At 37.6% G+C, this 24,922-nt stretch overlaps 3 protein-coding genes across 3 annotated transcripts; all 3 read right to left on the reverse strand.

The window, feature by feature from the left end:
- Positions 1–487: 487 nt before the first annotated feature.
- Positions 488–5,163, reverse strand: LOC139126364 (glutathione S-transferase-like). Its single transcript, XM_070692434.1, has 5 exons — positions 3,685–5,163; positions 2,444–2,536; positions 1,820–1,935; positions 1,184–1,291; positions 488–1,055 (listed from the first exon to the last, which is right to left on the reverse strand). Exons 1-5 carry the CDS (start codon positions 3,821–3,823, stop codon positions 879–881), a joined length of 633 nt encoding a protein of 210 aa, XP_070548535.1. The 5' UTR covers positions 3,824–5,163; the 3' UTR covers positions 488–878.
- Positions 5,164–7,278: 2,115 nt separating this feature from the next.
- Positions 7,279–11,509, reverse strand: LOC139126350 (S-crystallin SL11-like). The gene is made up of 5 exons (XM_070692418.1): positions 11,258–11,509; positions 10,094–10,186; positions 9,314–9,429; positions 8,732–8,839; positions 7,279–8,084 (listed from the first exon to the last, which is right to left on the reverse strand). Exons 1-5 carry the CDS (start codon positions 11,394–11,396, stop codon positions 7,947–7,949), a joined length of 594 nt encoding a protein of 197 aa, XP_070548519.1. The 5' UTR covers positions 11,397–11,509; the 3' UTR covers positions 7,279–7,946.
- Positions 11,510–19,533: 8,024 nt separating this feature from the next.
- LOC139126365 (glutathione S-transferase-like) lies at positions 19,534–24,922 on the reverse strand. Its single transcript, XM_070692435.1, has 5 exons — positions 24,693–24,922; positions 22,026–22,118; positions 21,384–21,499; positions 20,648–20,755; positions 19,534–19,946 (listed from the first exon to the last, which is right to left on the reverse strand). The coding sequence occupies exons 1-5, from the start codon at positions 24,829–24,831 to the stop codon at positions 19,782–19,784; spliced, it is 621 nt and encodes a 206-aa protein (XP_070548536.1). The 5' UTR covers positions 24,832–24,922; the 3' UTR covers positions 19,534–19,781.

Genomic DNA, 24,922 nt, shown 5'->3' on the forward strand with positions numbered 1-24,922 from the left:
CTGCATTATTTAGTGAAGCTTGAATTCTCTTTGAGGCATCACTGGTGTGGTCTGTGATATGGAAGGGATTTCCCAATTACACGCGTTACTATACTTCGATCATGAAAAGCTTAGACTGACAAAGGAAAGAAAGGCGTTTACAGTACAAAAATAACATACCTAAAAATGCAGGTTGACAATATAACTCTGATTTCAGTGAATTCATGTTTGATGTGTAATTAAAAATACCTGGGTTTTAGTAGAGTACCAAGGACATATTTGTGGTGGCTATCTAATAGTAATTTCAAGTCGTGACATGGTTAAATGCCGAAAGTTAAGTTCTTGTGTTTAATGAACTGTGCGCCATTACCAACTTGACTGTACGCGACTCTCCTTTTTCAGGTAATAGTAGCAAAAGTGGCCTCCTGTACTATGAAAAACATTTCATTTGGTACATACTGTAACTGTCAAGTGATTGTACGGAAACATTCAAAGGACAAAAGTAAGACATTTTTACTCACTTTTATTGGTTCTCGGTTAATAAAAATGTGTAATGTTGAGAATGATCATAACATCCGATGAAGTAAATACGATGAAAGTCATTGGCTGTCCTTCTTTCGATTACAGTCACTTGATTTGATATTTTGTGCATTTGTGAATGTTTGTCCATAGACAGTATAAAAGGAACTTAGCTGTTACAGTGAAATTATTTGATTTTTCACAAGATTAATTGAAGGAATATTAACAATTCAAAACTTCAGCATTCGACATTTTTGCGATGTGAAATGAAAATGCCTTTATATGACTATTATTGTAGCATTCAATGTTTTACCCTTTTGGCGCAAACGCAATTTTCAGGGAAGAGCAGAACTCTGACGAAGCCGGGCAAAACACGTGTGTTAGAACTCTGTTTTTGGTCGTTTCTCAAGCCATGCTGCAATGTTTGGAAGTGCAGCTACACGTGCATTGAGCGCCTTCAACTTGGGATAACTATCCAGCAAATTCGGAGACGATAAGATCGGAGATGATAAGTTGTATTCCATCTGTGAATAAAACGAAAGATCAGCCAAGGACACCTGGAAAGAAGAATAATGAAAATATACGTCATTTAACAGCGCGCAAAGATCACTGGGACATGCGAAAAATTTTATAAGATTGGAGGAGAAGAAAAACAGTGCACCAAAGGAATGCATGACATCCTTACTCCATCTCCGACAAGGAATCCGTCGCCTCCATTGTTGTCGGTTAGCATCTTCTCAAGTGATGCTAAGGTTGTGGCTACTTTCTTGTCGTACTGTGTAGTCAATTCTGCCTGTACGTTGAAAGAGAAGAACAGAATAGTGGTTAATTAAGTGCTAATTACTCTCCTACTTTTGTGCATATATGATCGTGTCTCTACATGTGATGACACATTTAGTTTAATATTTTCATAATCAATAATTCACAATGGTTATAATATTGTAAGTCAGACATCGCAACATGAATAAAAGACAACACGAAATATCTTTCTCACTAATATCATCAGCGAAAATTCAAACGTAACACTAAAACCACAACGTGAATACTTTTAACAAGTGGTGTATATATATATATATATATATATATATATATATATATATATATATATATATATATATATATATATATATATTATTTATATATATATATATATATTATATATATATTTTATATATATTATTATATATATATATATATATATATATATATATATATATATATATATATATATATATATATATATATATCTCTTTCAAAATTAATCGCACAAGTTTGTTTAACGCAAGTTTACAAAGTTCAGCCTAGCACTTATCACCATTACCTTCTTTGCGTCATCTTTCTCGAAATGTATTTTTATCATTCCTTGAAGAAGATCTTCACATGTGTCCATAACTATGTCTACCTTGGCTTTTTCTAGGTTTGTCCTTCCCGCAAAACCTGAATAACGTGTAAAAAGGACAGGCTATCATCCAAATGTTGACATAACTTTCATGATCTAGCTGTTTGATTGTTCATGATGAGAAAATACATTGAGATATGCATACTCAGTTGTATGCAATTGCACATAATCTGTGGTGTCGTTTCGAGCAGTAGGCTGTATTTAAAAATCACAGTTTAGTGTCCACTGTCCTTCGGTGAATACGATGAGAGAAAACTCAAGAACAAATTTAATGTGATAGTATTTCTTGGCCAGGGGCATACATGCAAGACGACCTGAAACCATGAGTTCATCCGGGGTCGTTCTTTTCCTGTTCTTGCCTGTGATTGTTTGGATAGCGGTCAATCTCACAAGTAATAACATAAGTAATATAACGTCTGCTTGGGATAGGGGGCTTGTCTCTTTCTGGAATTTATCATCATTGACAAATTCTATGAAATTTTCATACAGAGTCAATTACTTTTCACTACACTGGTGCCTTTGTTCGTTGATATTTTAGTCTCTTACCATATTCGTTGGCAAGGTAACGGGCAATAGCTCTTGACTGGCTTAGCATAACACCGTCAGTTTCCATGCATGGCAGTTGTCCAAAGTGATATTCTTTACATAAAACACATAACAAACAAAACAAAAAATTCAGTACTACAGCTCATAGCAGAACAAGAACACAACGTTACCTATTTTTTCAACATGTTCATGTTGTAGGCCTGGCACAACTATAACTTGGGAATTCGGATTTATCATCACGACATTATAACCTACACATGCCATGAGTCCTGGGATCATTTAAGTGTTAATTAGCCATGTAATAATTTCTTTCAGTTATCTTTAAATTGATTACTTCGGTAATTCTATCAGAATCTGCGTTTAAATTAATTTTATCATGACCAGTCTTTCTTTGCCGTTCTTCACATAAACTGACATAAAAATTCAAATAAATTGCAAACGTTTTAAGCGGGTCCAGAGATGTAACAGTTATGATCGCACGAACACCTTACTGAAGATCAACGATGTCGTAATTGTCTCTATCTTTAAAGGCCTTGGTACAATTCCACCACAATATTGCATATTTACTGGCACGTTATATTTTGATCTCTAAACAATGCTATTTTCAAATGTTTGTTCTTTGAGGCGTACAAAACATCTAGAAAGACTAAGAAAGTCAAAACGTCATCCGACTCTCTTTGTTGAGTCAGAACGGCGAGGGTTGGGCCCTTCAATGCCACGGGGTCTGGGGTGACTTTTCAAATACTCAAACTTTAACATTACATACATAAGACACTTTGTCTACACAGGAAGAGAGGTGAAGTTCGCGTGATAGAGACGTTGAACATTCCGCTAAGCATTGAACGCTAGACAGGGATCCTGTATGGCACCGTGGCTTAATCATGTATGATACAGAAAGTTGAAAGTAATGTTTTTTTCATCGCAATGTTGGTTTCATGCTTTGATTTTCATGAAAGGCATAATCATGTAGACTATACTAGGGTTGTAAAGTGAGGTTTTGCAAAACAACATCACATTCTCGTCAACATGTATGATAACATAAAGATAACATAACATGAAGAAAAAACGCATTGCTGTTGCCTTCCAGTGTCCGATCTGATGCGTGGAAGTAGGGTATACGCATATTTCTAAGCATTAACTGAAAAGGTAGTTGTGTTACCCCATGTTCTATGCTTCAAGGTAATTCTAGCGCAAGTCTTGCGTTTCACCAATAGGACAGTAATTCAACCTGAAAAACTTACTCCCAGTTGCTTTTTCAGTCTCCCACTCTTCACTGGTAAAACGAATGTCCTCAAATTCCACTCCAGCAGCAGAAAGGACCAATCGGGATGGTTCTGCTCTTCCCCTTGCATTGAAATAAATGATGCGATGTTTTGGCATGGTGGTTATTTTGCGAACGTTTCACGTCTCGTACTAAAGTGCCTCGACGGCAAACTCTAGGTCACAGAAAAGAAAGATTAGGGTCACTCTACAGGTATGCAGAACACAATGCCTCTCTGAGGTCATATTTAAGTATTAGTGCTCAACAAAACTCCTGCATAGGTAGAATGACTAAGAAATACTCAAGCTCCAGGCCTATGTCTAGTCGTGTGTAAAGATGGCGTTCTTAGTCCCACGCAGACCCTAAAACGAGATGTTCAAACCTGGATGTTTATGCAGTTTGTAATTCTAAGAAGGTACCATCCTTAGACCAATAGCAAAATTATTAAAAAATAGATCAGATATCCAATGCTTAACACTGTTTTAAAACACCTGATTATTATTTGATCGGGCAAATAAGTGCTTCAAAGCTTCCTATATTTTGTCCCCGGCAAATTTATAAAGTATATATACAGATGAAAGATGAATAATTTATGAATAATTATGAATGATTTCAAATTAATATTACCTGGCTGCTACTTTAACAGATCATAGTCTTTGCATGGAGTAGATTGTAAGTATAATGCACATGGTCACTTGGTTAGTTAACAACATGGTATCCAGAAAAACGGAGGCAACCCCGAAAGAGAGCATGTCATATTTGACTGTTTGTGTTTCAACTGTCACCGTACAACCTTTGAGAAAAGACTGTTTTATAAATCTAGTCAAATGGGGCGTCTTTCATAGTGTTGAACCAACTGAATTGTCGCTCCTTGTATAATACCGGTATCAAGGAAGAAATTCTCGTGTACTCTGGTACCCATGGTAGCTAACGTGGCAATATCAAAAAATATTCAGTATGTTTTTCAAAATGGTCAGTTAACTTATTCTTTAAAACACTATATGACTAACCTTCATCATCTGTCTTATAAGCCAATTGAAATTACGCTTGGCACCCGTTTATCTATTTTGCTTTTTGCTCATTTTGATTTTTTCTCAATCAGTATAGTCACACTTTTATTTAATGTGGAGAGCAACATTCCAGTACAGCTACACTGGCGACTGACTTTAGTACATATACCATTCAAACTGGTGAGAAACCGTTGAACAGCTCAACGTATGAAGATACGTGTTGCATCAATGCCAGGCATTATTTTTTACGGTTCCGGGGAAAGAAAAAAGAAAACGTGAAAATGAAATAATCTTTGACAATTAATTGGAAGATGTCAGTAACTTTTTACATGTGTTGAAGGCTATGTTATATTCTCGCGTGTAAAGAGTTTGCTCTATTTTGTAAATGTAGTTTTACTTTGATATCTCAGTCGTGATGTGCCGGTTTGACTTGTTATTGAGAGATGAGGTACAACATTTTGCGTGTGCCATTGTCCAAAGTAACTTTGCGACTTTTTGAAATATTTTCAAATTTTTGCAAATATGTGAGGTGCTTCATAGAATCACTACAGTGGGGTCAGCCTTTTGTCTATTCAAAATTCAGATTAAGGTCGCATTCTGCTCCTCTTACTTTGTATTACGTCAACAAACTTACGCTCCCATTCTGTAATGTTCTTGTTAGGTTGAAAACATGAGTTTTAACACAAGCGATACGGAATTAGGAATGCCTCTCCCAATTGAAAACTTTAAAAGCGTTGCATTTGTCTTGTAAAGCAAACTGGATTCGTAAGATCGAATGGTGAGATATTGTTCACAAATTTCTCCTTCTACGTACAACCATTGACCATAAAATGCTCGGTAGCAAAACCCTTACACTCCTCTACAAAGTGAAGAGGTCCAAACTCAGTATTGAATAGGGTTCGCTGTATCAGGCTTCAGCTAGATTAGAGGAGTGCCGGTTATCCTCTTTCCTTCGTTCGAATGAAATGCAACAGTTTTATACTCGTGATGTTTTTTGAAATTTAAACATTTATTAGACTCTAACTCCTTCAGATGGCGTACACAAACATTATTGATTAGAAGTAACCTCCGCGTGTTGAATCCAGCTTTCTACGATAATGCCTGCAAATTCTTCGCCATTCTGTACTTTGTTCTCCTTAACATAGTGTGACGATTACCTTGTCAGTTTGTCAATGATTCTGTTGACAGGTCGTATTTGCTCGTCATACCGCCTTGCTTTCTGTTATTAAAAGCTTTGAATCAGAGATATCAGATGTTCGGCATCCAGGTAAAGCCCCTGCTTTTATGCCTGTTGGCTGACCTAATTTGACTTTAGTTGAAATAGTGGGTTATACAATATATGCCTTTGTTTGTTCTCTGTCACGTAAAGTATAGTATACGATAAGGTCTAGGTGTTGACCTGCGCCTACACTGTTGTCAAAGTTTTTGCTCACGGAATAGCGTCTGGACTTTGGAACACAAGCTCCCATTTATATTTGAATTATATACATGTGATGCCAGACTATAATATCCAACATTATTATACACCTACTGCCGTAACCTATGGGAGTTTGACCGTCCAATAACTTTCCGTATTTTGTATAGTACGCGGAGTCCCGAATACGGGAGACGCGCGACGCGCCTGTTTGACCTTTGACCTAGCGATTATCGGATGTAAACAAACTATTTTACGGTGAGTTATAGACATAATAATAACGGTGAGTTATAGACATAATAACAACTTCCACCAAAATGTATTCGTAGTATAAGGTTAAAAACACGCTAAACACAAAACTGAGTCTAAATGCAATTGATTTTTATTTTAAAAAACTAATTAAATTGAAAACATTCAGCGAAGTTTGCTTGTACTGCACTGAAAATTAATTGGCTTCGTGCCAACGCAAGGGACTTGTACTACGGAGCAGTAGATCGTGCGTGCCGCATCCCTCAAAATTTACCATAGAATTAGTTTTAGAGGGATTTGTATAATAATAGGATTATACACAAAATACGGCCCTGTATGGACTCGGGCTCAGTGAGTGACGTGTAGGACTCGCCTTCGGCTCGTCCAATAAGTCACTCACTGAGCCCTCGTCCATACAGGGCGTATTTTGTGAATAACCCTATAATATCGCTACCGCAAGCCTTGTTAGTTGGCTGACATATATTCAGTCATAACGCTGTCTAATGATCGTTGTGGATATTTTAGGGCCAAATTTGGCCTAATTCCCCATGAAATTGCGCATGACATTTCTTTCGTTTGACCGTATCTGGCCTATCTAAACATCAACTGAATAATTGTGACTACGTCTAAGGAGAAATGCCATGCAAAGGGATGTAAACATCGATTTGTCTTTTTCCAACAGGTAGTCAAGTTAGGATGTCCGCCCGAAGATATGTCAATCATTGTGTCATTGTGTCAGTTTCAAGAAGCCATTGCAACAAATTACTCACGACTGTCTAACAAGACACAAGACTATAAAGTCTAACCATATTGGGAAGAACAATGATTATTTGAAAAGAGCGGGTTAGATGTGAAATCACCAATAAAATATTTGACATAAATCAACAGGACAAGAGAAAATCAAATCTTCAATAAAATTAAACTTTCGACTTTTTTTATTTTTGGTAGCCTACTGTGATGGTAAGTTCACCGATGATATATTTCATTATCGATCAGAAAATTTGATATACAAAGAAGATAAAAACACATGAACGTACTTTGTGTCAAATGCAAAAGTACAATGCAAATGTGTTGATTTTAAATCATTAGAGACTTCGTTTCGCTGCTCATTTGATTACAGCTCGTCTGTGTAGCCTTCAACAACTTAAAATATATGTTGTTCACTCTGTGTGAGAATGTGTGAAATATTGAGAATCGTAATTAGCAGTTATATACAATCAAAATCATGTGTTGTCCCTACTATGACATCTCTAAAAATCACACAGCTAATAAATTATTTGTTCCTGAATTTGTGCAAATTGTCATAAAATTATGATTAAAAGTGGGATGCAATATGATATTATTTCTGTAAGATTTGCCAAATATGAACAACCCATTACTTCAGCCCTTTAGTACGAAATGTAAAAGCTACAATATATTGGAAAATGTTTCAAATTACTGATGCCATCGAAGCATTTTGTGAGTTAAAATGATATTTTGCATCAAAAATTCCAAAATTATTATGAAAGAAAATCGTAGTAATGACGCTGTCGAAGACATGCGAGTTAGAACTCTGTCTTCGGTCGTTTCTCAAGCCATGCTGCAATGTTGGGAGCCCGCTACACGTGCATTGAGTGCCTTCAACTTGGGATAAGTGTCCAGCAGATCGGCGGCAGACGATAAGTTGCATTCCATCTGAGCAAAAAATGCAAGATCAGCCAATGATACCTGGATAAGAGAATGTCGAAAATATACGTCATTCAAAACGAGCAAAGACGGGACAAGAGAAGACTGCGTATGATATTCTGGTCTGACGATTATTTTAAATGTATTCCTTTGAAATACGAAAGGTGAATATAATCTAAGAAACTCGCCCACTGTTGTGTTGTCGAGAAAGTCCCTTTAACAGTCAAATTATTTCTTTGATTACTGTAACATGAAAACTCACAATACCGTATTTTTTATCGCGAGACTTGATTTTCTAACATATGTCATGTACTTTTCTTCGAGATCTTTAAATATGTGATGTCTTCAGTATGCTAGCCAATTGGGAAGCTTCTTTACAGCCTTATTGTCTATAAGCGAAGAGGTAATTTCTCAGTATTTTTTACTATGTTTGGACCATATAATTCTTGTTCCACTCTCCAAATCATGTGGATATGTGGTTGTTAGCAAATGAATTTAATTCTTTTAATTACTTTGTGAATATTAACATTACAGTGCATCTTTGACATGCTAATTGTTGGCAGAGGCAGATACTTCTTGAGTCAACATAATGTTGAGAGTGATTAACAACAATGACACACAAGTTATCACTATCGTCTCTTTAACATATTCCTTTGAGGAAAATGGAAATGTGACATCATATCGCTTACCCCATCTCCAACGAGGAATCCATCGCCTCCATTATTGGCAATGAGCATCTTCTCAAGCGCTGCTAATGTTGTGGCTACTTTCTTGTCGTATTCTAACTGCAATTCTGCCTGCAAATCATGCAGTGGTTGAAATAATGACCAATAACTCTTAGACTACGATTTTTGCATCAATGTATCAGTATAAGTACGGCAAATTTAGTTTGACTTATGTAAATATTTCGAGAAGTAACACTTTGCTGCGGTGGTATTATCATACATGGTAAATACCTCAATATTCGTACCCACCAAATCAAATTGTGAATACATGATCTGAACAAATAATATTTGCTGCTTCTGCATAGGTATTCGATTAGTGATTTGCAGTATTAGGTTAGAGAACTGTAGGTAAACAGCATTGAATGTGATTAACCTTTGCAAGTGATTAAAGAACTTTGAAAAGTTACGAACGATTGCTTCATGAATTGCTCCTTCAGCCTCAATATACCATGAATGGATATTAATTAGGCACTGTTTAGTATTCGTGTCACTTGTAACAAAGCTAACTAATTTTGCAGATGTTTGCGCACTATTTGACGTGCTTACCTTCTTCCCCTCATCTTTCTCGAAATGTATTTTTGCTATTCCCTGTAGCAGATCTCCAAAAGTGTCGTTCAGCATGTCTACCTTGGCTTTTTCAAGATTAGTTTTTCCAGCCAGACCTTAATTATAAGTAAAAGAAATAAACTATCAGCCAGATAAGTTTATGATGTAGCAGATAAGGTAACACAACGTTGATCAGGACGAGTATACCTTCGATATTATATATACAAGTGACACTGTTGAACGTTCACTTCACATTGAGCTGTGGTGTCCGTTTCAACCCATGGACAAAGCACCGTTAGGTTTTTGTTTTTGATCGCTGAATACGGCAAGAGCGTACCAAAGAATCACAAATGTCATATTTTATTAAACCGAACAAAACGTCGGTGGCCGAGCCACGGAACTAGTCCACGACACCTAGTTCAGTGCGTGAAAGATTCAGGTAGTCCGCAGTGGTCGAAATCACCTCACCGAGCAGGTAAGAGTGTCTTAACCGTGTTACTTCTTTTAATACGCCACGTGGCGAGCGAGTCATGATAGTCTAATAATGCGGGAGGTGTAATAATATTACTTGACTAGGGGTATACATGCTGATCGGCCATATAAATTTTACTTCATCTTGGTACTTGTTTTCTGTATACTTGCATGTCGTTGTTTGCAGAGCTGTCCATCCGTCTATCTTGAAAAAGGCCTCTGACAGTTTTCTTTAAGTGTCAGTTTTCCCAACACTCGTGCATATATAATGATATAATTCCTTCTTTGAATGCAACGCAAGTCACTTACCATATTCGTTGGCAAGGTAACGGGCGATAGCTCTTGACTGGCTTAGCATTTCGCCATCAGTGTCTAAGCACGGCAGTTGTCCAAAGGGATATTCTTTACAAAATAACAGACAAAAAAATTCAGTCCTTAATTTGAACACCAGGACATTTCATTTGTCTTACTCTTATGAGTAGTTGGTATCATTATATTATGTTATATTACTGTAAATTTATCCATTAAATGTGTCTCAAATATTTGTCCAAATTCTGTTGGCTCATGTAAATTTTCGTGGTCACTTGTTTACAATTACAGTCTGATGAATTTCTCTTAACGATCTTGGCACGTTAAGCTCAAGTAATTATTTGTGATCATCATGGGGCCAGTTCTTGTTTGCCCTCCATCAAATGGAATCTAAAAACCGGAGATGTAACTGTTATAATCATACGAAAATCATTCTGAATCAACAGTTTAAATTACACAATACTTTCACGTAACGCCACCATATTACCACCACGTTTAATTTTAATACATAAATAATGGATTTCAAAGCATTTCACACTGTTTTGTGTCTAAAGTGTGAATTATGTGAAGGCTTGATCATACAATACCACTATAAATGGCATGGAAGTCACCACGTTCTCCAACTCACTGAATTCTGTAAACTATTTGTCCTCGACAGAGATTGCAGGAATTGAGCCACCCAATATCCGGTAAGAGTGACCGACCTTCGATGGGTTGACAACTACCTACAGGAGATGCCTTGTCTATGCGGTAAGGGTGGGTAAAGTTGCAACAAACAGGACGCAAGTTATGCCTATGTGCTTTAAACTCGAGACCGTGTTTTACGGGTGTATGATCCATATTGTTGAGATTAGTTTTGTTTCTTTGCATTTGTGTTTTAGATTACCCTTTGCAATTAAGTCAACAAAAGCCATAATCATATTGAACAATATGGAAGAGTTGCGAAGTTGCGAAACAACATCACGTTCTCGTCACAATGCGAAGAAATTTACTCCCAGTGACTAACCTACGCATGGCATATGTGTTGATAAAGGGTACACAGTTTGACCCAAAGAAACTATACACAAACAAAGGTTACTCTGTAACTCTAGCGTAACTCAAGCGTAACTCTAGCGTTCAGACAGTGGTGTGGCAATCCGACAACGATTCACATCACACACTTACTTCCGGTTCGTTTTTCAATCTCCCATTCTTCCCTTGTAAAACGGACATCCTCAAAGTCTACTCCAGCAGCAGAAAGAACCAAACGGGACGGTTCTGCTCCTCCTCGAGCATTGAAATAAATAACGCGATGTTTTGGCATGATGGTTTTTCTCTGTTAAGGTATGCCCACGTCAGGCAGTACAGTATCTCGACAGAATGCACTATGCTGCTGCACGCACTACGTCACAAAGAAAGACAGAGTAAGGCCGACAGATAGCAATGCCTTTCAGACGTTATATTTGAATATGAATAACAAGAAACTAAACTCCTGCATACAATATAGAGTGACTAAGAAATACCCAAGCAACTACATGTATGTGTACTTGTAAAAAGATGGCGCTCTTTGTCTGACCCCAGAGCTAGATAGTGTAACGTGAGGACATTTGTATTACTCTTTACGCAGCTTGCAATTCCAAGAAAGCACCGTTCCAGAACAAATATAAACAAATGACTTGAATAATGCTTTGCACAGTTTATCATTGTGTCTATTATTTTACTCTATTTTGCAAATGAGATTAAAGACAGTCAACATCGACTCTAGCGCTTTCCAATCGTAGAGTTTTATATGCTATATTTTCCTTTCTTGTTTGACCACCATAACGAATAAATTTACTATACATTTCTTGTCTATAGTTATACAGGAGCTGTTCAAGCTATCACGAGAAATATTATGGGAGGGGGCTGTTAACCTTAATATATTTCTACATTTTCAACAAATAGTTCAATTAAATTTATCGTGTGCCCAAGTTGAATACATGACCGTAGAGGTTGACCTACACAAACAACTACGACCCTGTCATAGAATCATAGCATTATGCTGTGTCTGTGGTTTGTGTGTCATCAAGCGATGCTATTCCTGTCTTGCTGTTGCTGACTTGGTTGTGTCCAATATATTGCAGGGATCATCAAATGCTCAATCTCTGAATTGTATTAAATGGTATTATTTGACAATGCAAATATAATAGGTTATCATGTTGGACCCTCAATGGCTTAACATGCAACGCTATGTATATGTATGGGTCGCAAAAATGAGCAATGATAAGACAAAGGACCTTTCTATTTACACATCTGGCATTTAATAGCCTAACCGTATTAGAGGGACGATGCAGAAAACGAGTTCATGTTTTCCTTTCCTTAAAGTATGTTGAAAATTGAAATACCAATCCCGCCATCTTCTTATGCTTGCTCCATTGCTCTATTGTCAATCAATTAATTCTAGTCAAAAATTAACTTTGTTGTCGACAATAGCGCCTCATACGAAATAAGGTTGTGTTTGCCAGTTCAACACCAGGCATCCATACCTCATAAAACACTGAAAGTGGTTAATTGAACTTTAGATATATGTATGCCAATGAGACACACTACACCATTCCAGCGATTAAACCTACGACTGACGTCGAGTCATGACTGTTTGGATTGAACGGTTTCGATACAAAATGAGAATATTGGCCATGAATCAACAAGAACGTGCCTTCGGCTGAATTAGCCCTTTGATTGCATTTTGTTTTTTCTTAGACTGGAAGTCTATTTTGATGACATGTTCATGATTTAAGAGAAGATCAGAGTTAGCAAATGTGATTTGATGAACAATTACGGTACACAGTACAATAAATTACCCACAATTCAGTTTGCTTTGTACACACAACATTTACGTTTTTATAACTTTTTCAGTACTGACTGAAAGCAATAATATAAAACCTCTAGATACTTGATTACTTATATCTATTGAAATTTCGATTAGATCTTTCAATATAAATTGCAAAGAAACCATTAAATAAACGTAAAAGTCACATTCTGCAGGTACTGCAAATACCAAACTTTTAGGCAGCAAGTTATGACAAACTAAAAGGGTCATTCTCTGAGAAAACTTAGTGTGCAAATTTATTTTGTCTTTCTGTTTGGAAAAAGTCAATATCCCTTCGTTTCATAAAACAGGTGCAACTAGTCTCCCACTTTACATTACATTATTCTGTTTGGCTGAAGATACAATCAGAGCCAAGCCAAGGGTCAGAATTAGGCCAGAATGAAGTGTAAAGGTCACTCACAGCGTATAGAATGACGAAACAATGTCTTTCTGCCGTTATATTTGAATATCATGTGACGCGATGTTTTACATACTGGGTACAGAACCTTGTCAGCAAACCCTGGTGTCGGGGTGAGTAATGGAACTCAAGGTCAATCGATAGTTTACAGGTTTAAAAACACACACGTTTTTCTGCCGTTACATATTATATCATAGCAGGAAGCCAAACTCTTCCAAGGGTAGAAGGGCTCACACACTCTAAGACGCAAAGATAACGCCTTTTTCCAACCATAGACCTTCTAACTTGACCATTCAATTTTAGAAATTACCTTTCGACCATTGACCTTTTACCTAGACGGCCAAACATAAACGCTTTCTTTGACAGTCGTCAATTTTAGTGAATCCCTAACGTAGAGCAACCCTGAGAATTTTTACGAATACATTTTTGGAACTAAAAGTAACTCTCCGGCTATTCCGGCTTGATTTGCCTAAAATAGCAGAGAGAGAGGTAATTTAGCTTCTTATGTGTACCTGAACCTAAGATTGAGTAATGGTCACCTGGGAGCCGACTCTCTCACAGCCCTTCCTTCGCAAAGCATCTCTATCCTCAACCATATGGCGACGCGCCCTAAACGGTCTTTCTAGCAAGCGGGGCTCACAGTTCCTCTATCCATGGAGGGACTGTGCCGGGCTCTAGCGTAGCCTCGCCGGCTTCACTGGCTCGCAGAGTCAAGATTCGCTCGGCTCAATTGCCGAGGGCGGTATTATGGTCTGAGGTATAGCCGCAGAGGGGATGTGAGAGAGTGGAACTTGGAGATACTATAATAGATCGCGCAACCCGTTGTCGAGTGTACACGTATGCGGGACGGTAATAATATTACTTGACCAGGGGTATACATACTAAACAGTTATGTTAACGTCACGGTGAGTTCATTTGGGGTACTCGTGTTCCATATAATTGCATGTGGTTGTTTGCATGGCTGTCCATTCGTCTATCTTGCTATGTTCTGTGAGTCTTGACGTACAAAATCACGGCTTCTGTAGTGGCTGCATAAGTTCTCGATAGTTTAGGATAAACCACGAACTCCTTGACAGTTTGCTTGAAGTGTCTATTACTTTTTTCCAACACACATGCATATATAATTTTATAATACCTTCTTTAAATGCAACACAAGTCACTTACCATATTCGTTGGCAAGGTAACAAGTGATAGCTCTTGACTGGCTTAGCATTTCGCGCCATCAGTTTCCAGGCACGGCAGTTGTCCAATGGGATATTCTTTACAAAATAACAGACAAAATTCAGTCCTGACATTGTATACCAAGAACACCCCATTTATTTTGACCATGCTGTGTGTAGTTGGTATAATTACATTATATTATGTTATATTACTGTGAATTTATCCTTTTGAATGTATCTCAAATATTTGACCCAATTTCTGTTGAAAGTTTTAGGGGTCACTTGTTTACAATAACATTCTGACGAATTTCTCTTAATTCTCGTTAAAATGAACTTGGCAGGTACCGTGCCTTACGGGTGTATGATCCCTATTGTTGAGATTGATGGGTTTTTTTTCTTTGCGTTGTGTGTGTTTTTGGATTATGCTTTGTTATATAAGTCATCAAAGGCCGTATTCATAAACAATATGGAAAAGTTGCGAAGTTGGGAAACAACATCACATTCTCGTCACAATGCGAAGAAAATTTTAATCTCCATGACTAACCTACAAATGGCATATGTGACTCAAAGAAACTATACACAAACAAAGGTTACTCTATAATTCAGAGTAACTCTAGCGTAACTCAAGAGGGACTAAGAAATACTTATGCAACTGCATGTATATGTACTTCTCGGGTGTAAAGATGGCGCTCTTTGTCTGACCCTAGCGCTAGATAGTGTAACGTGAGGACCTTTGTATTACTCTTTACGCAGCTTGCAATTCCAAGAACGCATCGTTCCCTGACTAAGTATAAAAAAATGAATAATGCTTGGCACACTTTATCATTATGCCTATTATTTTACTCTATTTTGTAAATGGAATTAACGACAGTCAAACATCGACTCTAGTACTTTCCAACCGTACTCTTTTATATGCGATGTTTTCCTTTCTTGTTTGACCACCATAAATGTTCTATATATTTCTTGTCTATAGTTATACACGAACTACTCTACCAAGAACATGTAATTTCTAAATTATATTCTCGTTGCTTAGCTTGACTAGCTCTGAAGTAAATTTTTGCAACTATAACTTTAAAGTTGCGTACAAATCTTTTCTCAGAGTTGTAATCACAAAACAAAATTTAAAGTGTTTGTCTTCTTTTTTGGCCGAAATAATTATGTTATAGGCAAGTTTATTCCATTTTTCCATCCAGTAGTATGTGGTAATGGAGTCGTGTCATATTGTGCATTGGAATTTACATCGTTTCACATCCGTCCAACTTTGTGTGAATGAATGAAATAACTGGAGTCAATAGCGACAACTTTGCATTCACATAACCAACAATTAATCCTTTTTAACATAAAATTATCATAAAATGATTTATTTCATCGGCAAATAAAGTAAACTACACGACAAACATGAAAACCGGGAGACGCTATTCAATGCAAAAACTGTGAAACGAACAGTAAACAAAGTTCATAGTACGTATTCTGTTTCTCATAGTTTAAATATGTCAACGAACTTTTGCTCTGACTCTCTTATTTTTTCGGTATGGTGACAAAGTTCGTTAATCTTGGAGGTGAGCGTGAATTATACGCGATCAAGATTTCATTAGTTCTGTCCCCTTAACATATCTCACTTATCTTGTAGACTGGATCTAAATGAACAAACGATGAAATATCTTCCAATACCTTCTCTCGCCATGTCCAACCGTTGTCTGTGAAATACTCACAAACGTTACCCCCCTCTCCTCTACAAAGTAAAGAGGTCCAACTTCAGTATTAAATTGGGGTCATTATATCAGGCTTCAGTTGCAAAACAGTTTGTCCTCTTCACCTCTTTTCCGAGTTGTAAATTTGATATGCGATCTAGCCTGGTTATGATTTTTCCGATATCAAAAATGATCAGCAAGTTCGCTTCTAAACATTGTTAAAAACAATGCTGACGATGCAACTCCGTGTATAACCCAATTTTCCAATATAACGCCTAGATATTTGCCGCTACTCTTCACCTAACTCTGGGAAACATCGTGTGATAAATCACTGGCAAACAAGTTGTCATGTCTTCTTCTTCTGACAAGTCATATTTGCTGCGTCATACTGACCTGCTTTCTCTGACTGGAAGCTATGAAAGACAGATATCCATCGTTAGACAACTAGGTGAAATCCCCTCTTTCGCACGTATAGGCTGATATATATCAACATGAGTTGAAGAATTTATCATGCTTTGCTTTGCAGTCTTTCATATGTTGACCCGTTTTGTCTCGTCCAGGGTTCTCATCAAAGCTTTTGCAAAGTATATGGACTGTATATGGACTTTCGAACACAAAGTATGATTTACAGTGGAATTATGTTGGCCCTAATACTATAGATGAACCTTTCTTATCGACACCACAAGCCGAGTTAGAGCGCTTACACACTGTATTTAGGTCACAGCGGCCGTAAGTATACATTGAGTATACTCAATGGTCAACGGTTCTCAAAAAAGCCTGAAGCGAGGCTCGACCTTGCTCCTGTTTTACCTCATATGACCGATATATAGTGCCGAGTCATTATGACTATGTATCACGAGAAATATTATGGGAGGAGACTGTTAACCTATATCTCTTCATTTTCAACAAATAGTTCAATGAAATTTGTCGTGTGCCCTAGTTGTAAACTTGGAGAGGTTGCAGGCATGCGTGACCTACGCAAAAAACTGCGACCCTGTAATAGAAGCATGCCAAGCATTATGCTGCTGAGTGTGTGTGTGTGTGTGTGTGTGAGAGAGAGAGAGAGAGAGAGAGAGAGAGAGAGAGAGAGAGAGAGAGAGAGAGAGAGAGAGCGCACGGGGACAGACGCTGTTTCTAGCATGGTGACTATTATAGAACAGATGCTTTATTCGACTAAAAGCAACAAATGACGTCATTGATAGTTATCTGCGGAATGTGGCTTTAAAGTCTGCGTGTTCACTCAAGGACGTTTACTTGATGACAGTAAGTAGATGTGAGACATATAGTGTAGAGAGAACACAATATATGCCATCTTTATATGCGCGTAATATACTGGTCCACTACCAGGCGTCAGGAGAGACGAAGTTACAGATATCGAGAAGAACAGCAAATTGTCAAATTCTTAATTTAGGTCGACATCCTCTCTGTATGTTTTGAAGCATGGGTTTTTCTGACAATGTGATCTTGTCGACAAGATACTTCCTTGCAAACGCTGCTGATCTTAGTCGTCGAGGGCTCAGATTAAAGCAGTGAGCTGGAGAGGCTTTAAAAATTGAAATAAACATGCCTATAAGCATGCAGGCATACAAATGATTTCAATGTTTATCTACGTAAATTAATCTTTAAGGTAGAATAGCTATGTGCTATAGTATGGCTAACATATTTTTCAATCACATTTAGTATGGTCTTGGTGTGATCATCAAAGGGTGAATTTGAGGTAGTATGCGCCTCAAAAATGAAAGACTTAACATTTTGCTTTAACTTTCCTCAACGAATCTTTCAACTATAGTCATTCAAACTCAAGAATAAAAATCGGGTGACACCGTACAAGTTTTGATCGTACAGAAACAAATTACCAAAGATTTAACGATATTTGAAATTCAAATTGGTCGCTATCCCTGTGAAGAATAATTAAATTTTCGATTTTCGATAAATTAAGACAGTGAAAACTTTTCTTACACCAGAGGATTTAAAATGAGCCCCAAAAGTGATGGATCAGAAAAGAAATGTAAAAGTTTTAGAGTCCAAACAGCTGTCCCGCAGGCGCGTTCTAATGACACTGACAGTTAAATTCGTGTCTCGCTGTTGCTGACTTGGTTGTGAACGTATTAATTTATGCAAATCGTATTTAATAACATTGTTTGAGAATGCAAATATAATGGCCTATTATAGAAAACCCTCCATTGCTTAAAAACATCGAGCGCTATGTATCTATAGGGCTTGCGAAAATGACCATTTATAATACCAACGATCTTTTTCTTTTCTATACTTACAGTATTAGAGGGACGATGCTTCGTCCAATGTGCGATGCTATCACAAATCAATTCTAGTCAACAATTAAATTTGAAGACAATAGCGCCCCATACCAAATAAGGTTGTGTTAACCAGCTGAACACCGGGCATTCAGACCTTATGTATTTGAGAATGAAAACACTAAAAGTATTTCATTGAACTGTTGATATATGTATGCCTATCAGACACACTGCACAATTCAAACGATTAATCCACGACTGACATCGCGTGTCATGACTTGAGATTGAACGGTTTCAATACAAAATTAGAATATTGGCCATGAATCAACAACAATATGTCCTAGGCTGAATTGGCCCTTTGATTGCATTTTGTTATTTCTTAGAATTCTATTTGATGACATGTACGTGATATTAAGAGAAGATCAGAGTTAGAAAATGTGATTTGATAAAAAACTTGACATAAATGTCTGGTATGAACGTACACGCTGTCGACATTACGACTATGAACCATTAGAATCGTCGTTTTGGCATATTGAGGAAAACTTGCTCCTATAGTCGACCACACTTTTAAAAAACTCATCAGCTCTCAATTCATTTCCAATATTGAGAATTGTTACCACGCCAAAATAAAATACACAATCAAAGTCAGAAAGTAAATTAGTAAAATCATTTAAGAAGTTCTACGGTAGATACGGAGATGTTGTATCAAAATATGACCTGTCTGTTACTCAAATGATGAGTGACAGCATACCAAATTTTGACTCACAAAAGTAATTTGGTGAATTCACCAAATAACAATGGATTTGTCGCTTTGGGTCAATCTTGACGGGTGCGGCTAGCTGGCAGGGTACGCTTACCCATTCCGGACACCTGGTACCACCACTATTTTGTGGTTCAAGATGACCCCATTGCCTTTGTCATTTTCAATATGTTCCTTGGGCCTGGTAAATTTCTTAGTTACCTTGAATGATAACGATTATTGGACCTGATTTGATGTCTATTGTCCCCTTAATTCATACCTATCAAAATCACATAATGCATATGATTATGTTTCCGAATTTGTATGCATGTCAATTAAACAAAACGATGATATATTTGTGAAGATGTTACGTAAATTTATTTTTAAGCTTCGTCGAAAGAATATGGACAACCCACTACTTGAGCCATTTAGTATTTACATGTCATGTGTAATGTAAGGAGACTATAAAAATACATTGGCCAGCTTTTCAAATTACTGAGGCTGTCTGACACTGCTGTAGCATTCTATGAGTTAAAGCGATATTTATGGCACGAAATTCTGAAAGAATATCGGAGGAGTGACGATGTCGAAGACATGCAAGTTAGAACTGTGTTTTCGGTCGTTTCTCAAGCCATGCTGCAATGTTGGGAAGTGCAGCTACACGTGCATTGAGCGCCTTCAACTTGGGATAGCTATCCAACAGATCGGCGGCAGACGATAAGTTGTATTCCATCTGGGCAAAAAATGAAAGATCAGCCACTGTTACCTAGAAAAAAGAATGGCGATAATAAACGTTATTCAACAACGCTCACGGATGAATATAAAAAATATTTGACTTGAATGATCGATTGTATATAAAGTAAACTACATGCACAGTTCTAGAGAAGACCTAACATAATCTAGCTGTCCAAACTCATGAATAATTGAAGTGTGTCCCTGGAAATACTGATACAGCAATTATGAAACTTGCCATTCTATGAAAACAGTCTATTAGTGTCAGAAAAAATTTCTCTTGGGAATGAAATATTTCATAACAACGATATTGTGTTGTTTTTTACCATGAGACTCTGCTTTTCTTATGAATGTCTTATAAAATACTTCCATCCACAGATCCGTAATGTCATCTTAAAGGTATGTGAAGCTTCCCCACAGTTCCGGTACCTACGACGTATCTTACAGTATTGTTGTAATGATTGGATCATAAAGTTCTTAACTGTTCAACTCTCCAAATAATGCGGAAATGCCTAGTATTCAATTACCACCGTGTCTAGCGTGCATGTCGGAGAATGAATTCTTGTATTTGGCAGTCAGAATAACGCTTCATATTTAACAATTTGATATAAGTTGGCAAGGCCCTTGTATTTCAAAATAAGTTTGAGATCAAACGCAATAAACAATACCACACAAAGTTACAGCTATCGTCCTTTTAAAAGAGTTCATTTACACAAAGGAATATTTGACACATACTCCATCTCCAACAAAGAATCCATCGCCTCCATTGTTTGCGGTGAGTATCTTCTCAAGCGCTGCTAATGTTGTGGCTATCTTTTTGCCATACTCTGTCTGCAGTTCTTTCTGTAAGTTGAAAAGCAGAATAAAATAATGGTTGAAATAGTCACTTATTACTTTGCTGCTGCAGTGCTTGTATTAACGCGTCCTTACCTTGGTATGACATATCTAGTCATCTATTGTTAGCCTATCCAGACACAATACTTTGCTATGATTGCATTATCAAATGCGAAACGTCCAGACACTAATAAAATGTAACTTCACTTGCTGCCCTATTGCAATGTCAAACTGTAACACTCTAGACATACAGCACGGAATATGAATAATTTGTATAAGTGATTGATTAAGTATTTCAGGATAACGAGTGATAGCATGCTGGATATGTTCACTGAGCCACAACGTAGAATACATGTATTAAAGAGCCAATAGCTGTAAACTTTGATTATGTTACAAAAAACAACAATGCAGTTTACACATCTATATATGCTGACATTACAAGCTAAACAACGCGAGCCTAAACATGCTTTAAAGAGTATGAGAGTGAGAACTGTAGGTCACATTAAAAAGAAAATAGTGAAAGATCATCGAAAGTTACAGCTACTGGTCCTTTAATAAAACCGTTTAAGGTAACGAACATACAAATAACTTTTCGAGGCAAAGTTACAGAGGTCATTGCACTACTTGACGTGGTTACCTTCTTTGCTTCATCTTTCTCGAAATAGATTTTTGCCATTCCCTGGTGAAGATCTTCACATGCGTCTGTTACCATGTCAACTTTAGCTTTGTCCAGGTTAGTTTTCCCTGCCAAACCTTGATTGTGTTGGAGAAATAGGCCATGAGACTGATTTGACCTACATTTCGTAATGTAATTGTTCAGACGACTCAACACTGTTCGCGATAAAACCTAAGAGTAAGATACGCATTTGCTATTGTTGTCCATTTCACTTCGGTTGTGGTGTCACTTCGACCAGGACCCTCACATTCACTGTTATGTGTTCGATGTCCGTCATTGAAAACGATAAGAGCATATCTCTGCATGGATCACCACGTGAGACGATTTTGTTTGGACAAGGGTATGACCTGAAACTTGACGTCATTTAGGAGTCTCGCTTTTCTCCGTACCCGATTTTACCTTTTCAACTGACTATAATCTTACAATGTCATTCTGGCATGTATACACGAACATCGGCAGCGTCAAGAATGTAAAATCAAGAATGTGTTATTTTATCGAGAATTTCAGATACGCGACAAACATAACTTTCAGATATACTTTCGGATATTTGCTCAAACTTACCTGGCGTAAACTATCAACCTTTGTAGATATTAATTTACTCACCATATTCGTTGGCAAGGTAACGGGCGATAGCTCTTGATTGGCTTAGCATTACGCCGTCAGTTTCCAAGCACGGCATTTGTCCGAAGGGATACTCTTTAAAAATAAAAAGCAAAACAAAGAAAACAAAGAGATCACAAATGGAGTTTGTAGCATAGCAGTAAAAACCATTGCTTTTTCGCGACGTTTGTGCGGTGTATATTTGGCATAACTATTTATCGTCAGTTCTAATTTATCACCTTGACTTAACTCAAAGAGCCGACCAGGTCAGGATAATGCTCGTATTATAACTTTTATCCTGTTAATCATTTCTGCCTTCCTTCACATGAAAATAAACTTTTGAGAAGACAATAAAAGTTCAAAATACAAGGTCTAAGCAGACATGGTTCCAGCGATACATTAAACCATACGAAGTTCTTGTTGAAGATCAACGGAGATGAATATTTCACCGTAGTTGACAGCGTCTTGACAGCAAACGCTATTATAATTCATAATTTACTAATACCTCATACTTTGATCTGTAGTCAATACTGATATTTTACAAAGGATTCCTATTCCCATATGTTTGTTCTCTAAGGTGTTGTTTTTGTCAATATGTGATCATACAATACACCTATAAGATGCTGTATGAGTCATTTTGCCGACTCTCTTGGACTTGACCATTCTCAGTAGAATCTATAAAGATTGAACCTTTCATTGTCGCAGGGGTGGAGGCGGAGGATTTGAAAATGCTGGCGACTAAATAGAGTGTCTCAACAGTAGAATAGTCCCTCCATCGGTAAAAGAAACTACGCATAACGGAGACATCGAGTTCGGAAATGGCGTGGTGCGTGTTAACACCAGTAAGGAGATAGTCCGTGGCTTATGCATTTAAAGTTAACAGTCACATTTCCTTTGCATAATGGAGTTCAAGACCGTGGCTTATGCATTTAAAGTTAACAGTCACATTTCCTTTGCATAATGGAGCTCAAGATTAAACTTTGTAAATTCTCAATGAACTCTTAATAAAATATAGCTACAGCGATCACTATGCCATTTTAATATAATATGAAGCTACTCGGATGATAAAATAAAATGCTGATTTTTTCCATTGATGGTTTTGCCACAGGCACAATGGTAAGATAGGTTTGTCTCTTAATCAAGAACAGTGACAGCACCGTGCAGTGTCGATTTATCGATATTTGAGCCTATTATGAGAAAATGCACGACATAACGACCATAGAGATACGTTTTCCAGGCATTGTTTTGTCTAATCCTCAGGGGAGACAAAATCGCTGGTACTGTAAGTGGCCTTAGAGCTAACGACTGCGGCGGAATAAACTTTGAAATTCTTTTATGACCTCGCAGCGAACATTGCTGCAAAACGAATAAAATTGGATCCATTGATGGAATTATTGTTTATAGTATTCTCTAAATACAATTACAATGCATGCTTCTCAGTAAGAAAACAGTAAACTAGTAGCAAAGCAATTTCTACATTTGTTGTCTGACGGATAAACATTCTAACATTACCTTTTTATCACAATCAAAATTTTCAAGGATACTCTCCGCTCACGGAAGTGTAAAAAAGGAATTTTCACGATTGGCTTCAAGTGTCATTTTTCTCCTCGTAGGTCACCAAGCATTATTAAGAGTGCAAGAAGAAAACTTCTTCATAAATTGGACGATTGTGAAGAATATAATGCTCACAGAAATTGTAGCTACACAGGGGATCTAAAGGAAAGCAGTCTGTCGGGAACTTCAAGGAACCACGCTGACTGGCGACTGAAGAAAACAACTTGAATGGGCCTATGGAACGCTCAGGCTGTGTCGTTGAACTTGAAGAGGAGGGGGATTTAAAGTGGCAACATTGCCATCATAAAACATACATGTATATAGATCAGACAAACACTGGTGAACAATAGCAGAATAGTGCCATGGACCTTAGATCCTCGATTTTCGAAGGTCTATGGTCAAACTTGAGAAATTTCCGGTAAGACCACCTTCCTATCGCCCCCGGCTCCACACACATATTGACCGCAAGGCGACCGGACTGGATGCCTTGTTCACGCGGGATATAATTTTACTACTGAGGGTTAAAGGTTATCATGTCCAGTTAACGTTGCGGTTATCGAAGCATCGCGTTCTCATTAGAATGAAATGTAGTTTTTCTACAAGCAGATCAAACTTTTAACCTTTAAACGCATACAGGGCTGCCAGCAATATCACGAAGCAAACATACATGAGTGTGTTCTATACACAGCCCAGTGTTGACATAGTTAGAAAGAATACACGCAAAAAGATTGTATAATCGCCCAACAGTCATGTGATTGTCAGGCCACACTGTCCTTGACATACCATTGCATTGTGGGCCTTGCAAGCGACCTTTCATAGAGTTGAAATTGCTTTTCCCTAGCGCCGAATGAACAGCTGTCGAGTCTGGTGCCTGGTAACAACAACATACTCTCGAGGTAAACGTGCAATTGCACTGGCATTCCCGGATGTTAAAAACCTACGCATGGGAAATACATGTTTAACAAGGGCATAAAACTGTAAGCGGCTACAAAGATTTGCTGCAAACGAAGGTCGTAATGATACCCATGTTCGATACCCAATGGTAATTCTAGCTTAAGTATAGCGTTCAGACAGGGGTGTGCACGTGTGGCAATCAGACATTAACCAAACACTTACTCCCCGTTGCTTTTTCCTTCGGCCACTCTTCATCAGTGACACGGACATCCTCAAATTCAACTCCAGCAGCAGAAAGGACCAATCGGGATGGTTCTGCTCTTCCCCTTGCATCGAAATAAATGACGCGATGTTTTGGCATTGTGATTATTTTACGAGCGTCTCAAGCACTACAGTTATGGTGTCTCGACTGCAAAGACCCAGGACAGAGTGAATGGTGGGGATTGTTGGTC

The sequence above is a fragment of the Ptychodera flava genome (genome assembly GCF_041260155.1).
Source record: "Ptychodera flava strain L36383 chromosome 3 unlocalized genomic scaffold, AS_Pfla_20210202 Scaffold_27__1_contigs__length_13241970_pilon, whole genome shotgun sequence".
Lineage (NCBI taxonomy): Eukaryota > Metazoa > Hemichordata > Enteropneusta > Ptychoderidae > Ptychodera > Ptychodera flava.

Excerpts from the sequence above, each read along its gene's own strand:
- LOC139126364 (XM_070692434.1), bottom strand. The coding sequence starts at position 3,823 with ATGCCAAAACATCGCATCATTTATTTCAATGCAAGGGGAAGAGCAGAA. Across the intron at positions 2,537-3,684 it reads GACTGAAAAAGCAACTGGGA|AATATCACTTTGGACAACTG; the intron begins GTAAGTTTTTCA and ends TTTTATGTAAAG. Across the intron at positions 1,936-2,443 it reads TTACCTTGCCAACGAATATG|GTTTTGCGGGAAGGACAAAC; the intron begins GTAAGAGACTAA and ends CACGTTATTCAG.
- LOC139126350 (XM_070692418.1), bottom strand. The coding sequence starts at position 11,396 with ATGCCAAAACATCGCGTTATTTATTTCAATGCTCGAGGAGGAGCAGAA. Across the intron at positions 10,187-11,257 it reads GATTGAAAAACGAACCGGAA|AATATCCCTTTGGACAACTG; the intron begins GTAAGTGTGTGA and ends TATTTTGTAAAG. Across the intron at positions 8,840-9,313 it reads AGAAAGATGAGGGGAAGAAG|GCAGAATTGCAGTTAGAATA; the intron begins GTAAGCACGTCA and ends CATGATTTGCAG.
- LOC139126365 (XM_070692435.1), bottom strand. The coding sequence starts at position 24,831 with ATGCCAAAACATCGCGTCATTTATTTCGATGCAAGGGGAAGAGCAGAA. Across the intron at positions 21,500-22,025 it reads TTACCTTGCCAACGAATATG|GTTTGGCAGGGAAAACTAAC; the intron begins GTGAGTAAATTA and ends AACACAATCAAG. Across the intron at positions 20,756-21,383 it reads AGAAAGATGAAGCAAAGAAG|AAAGAACTGCAGACAGAGTA; the intron begins GTAACCACGTCA and ends TTCAACTTACAG.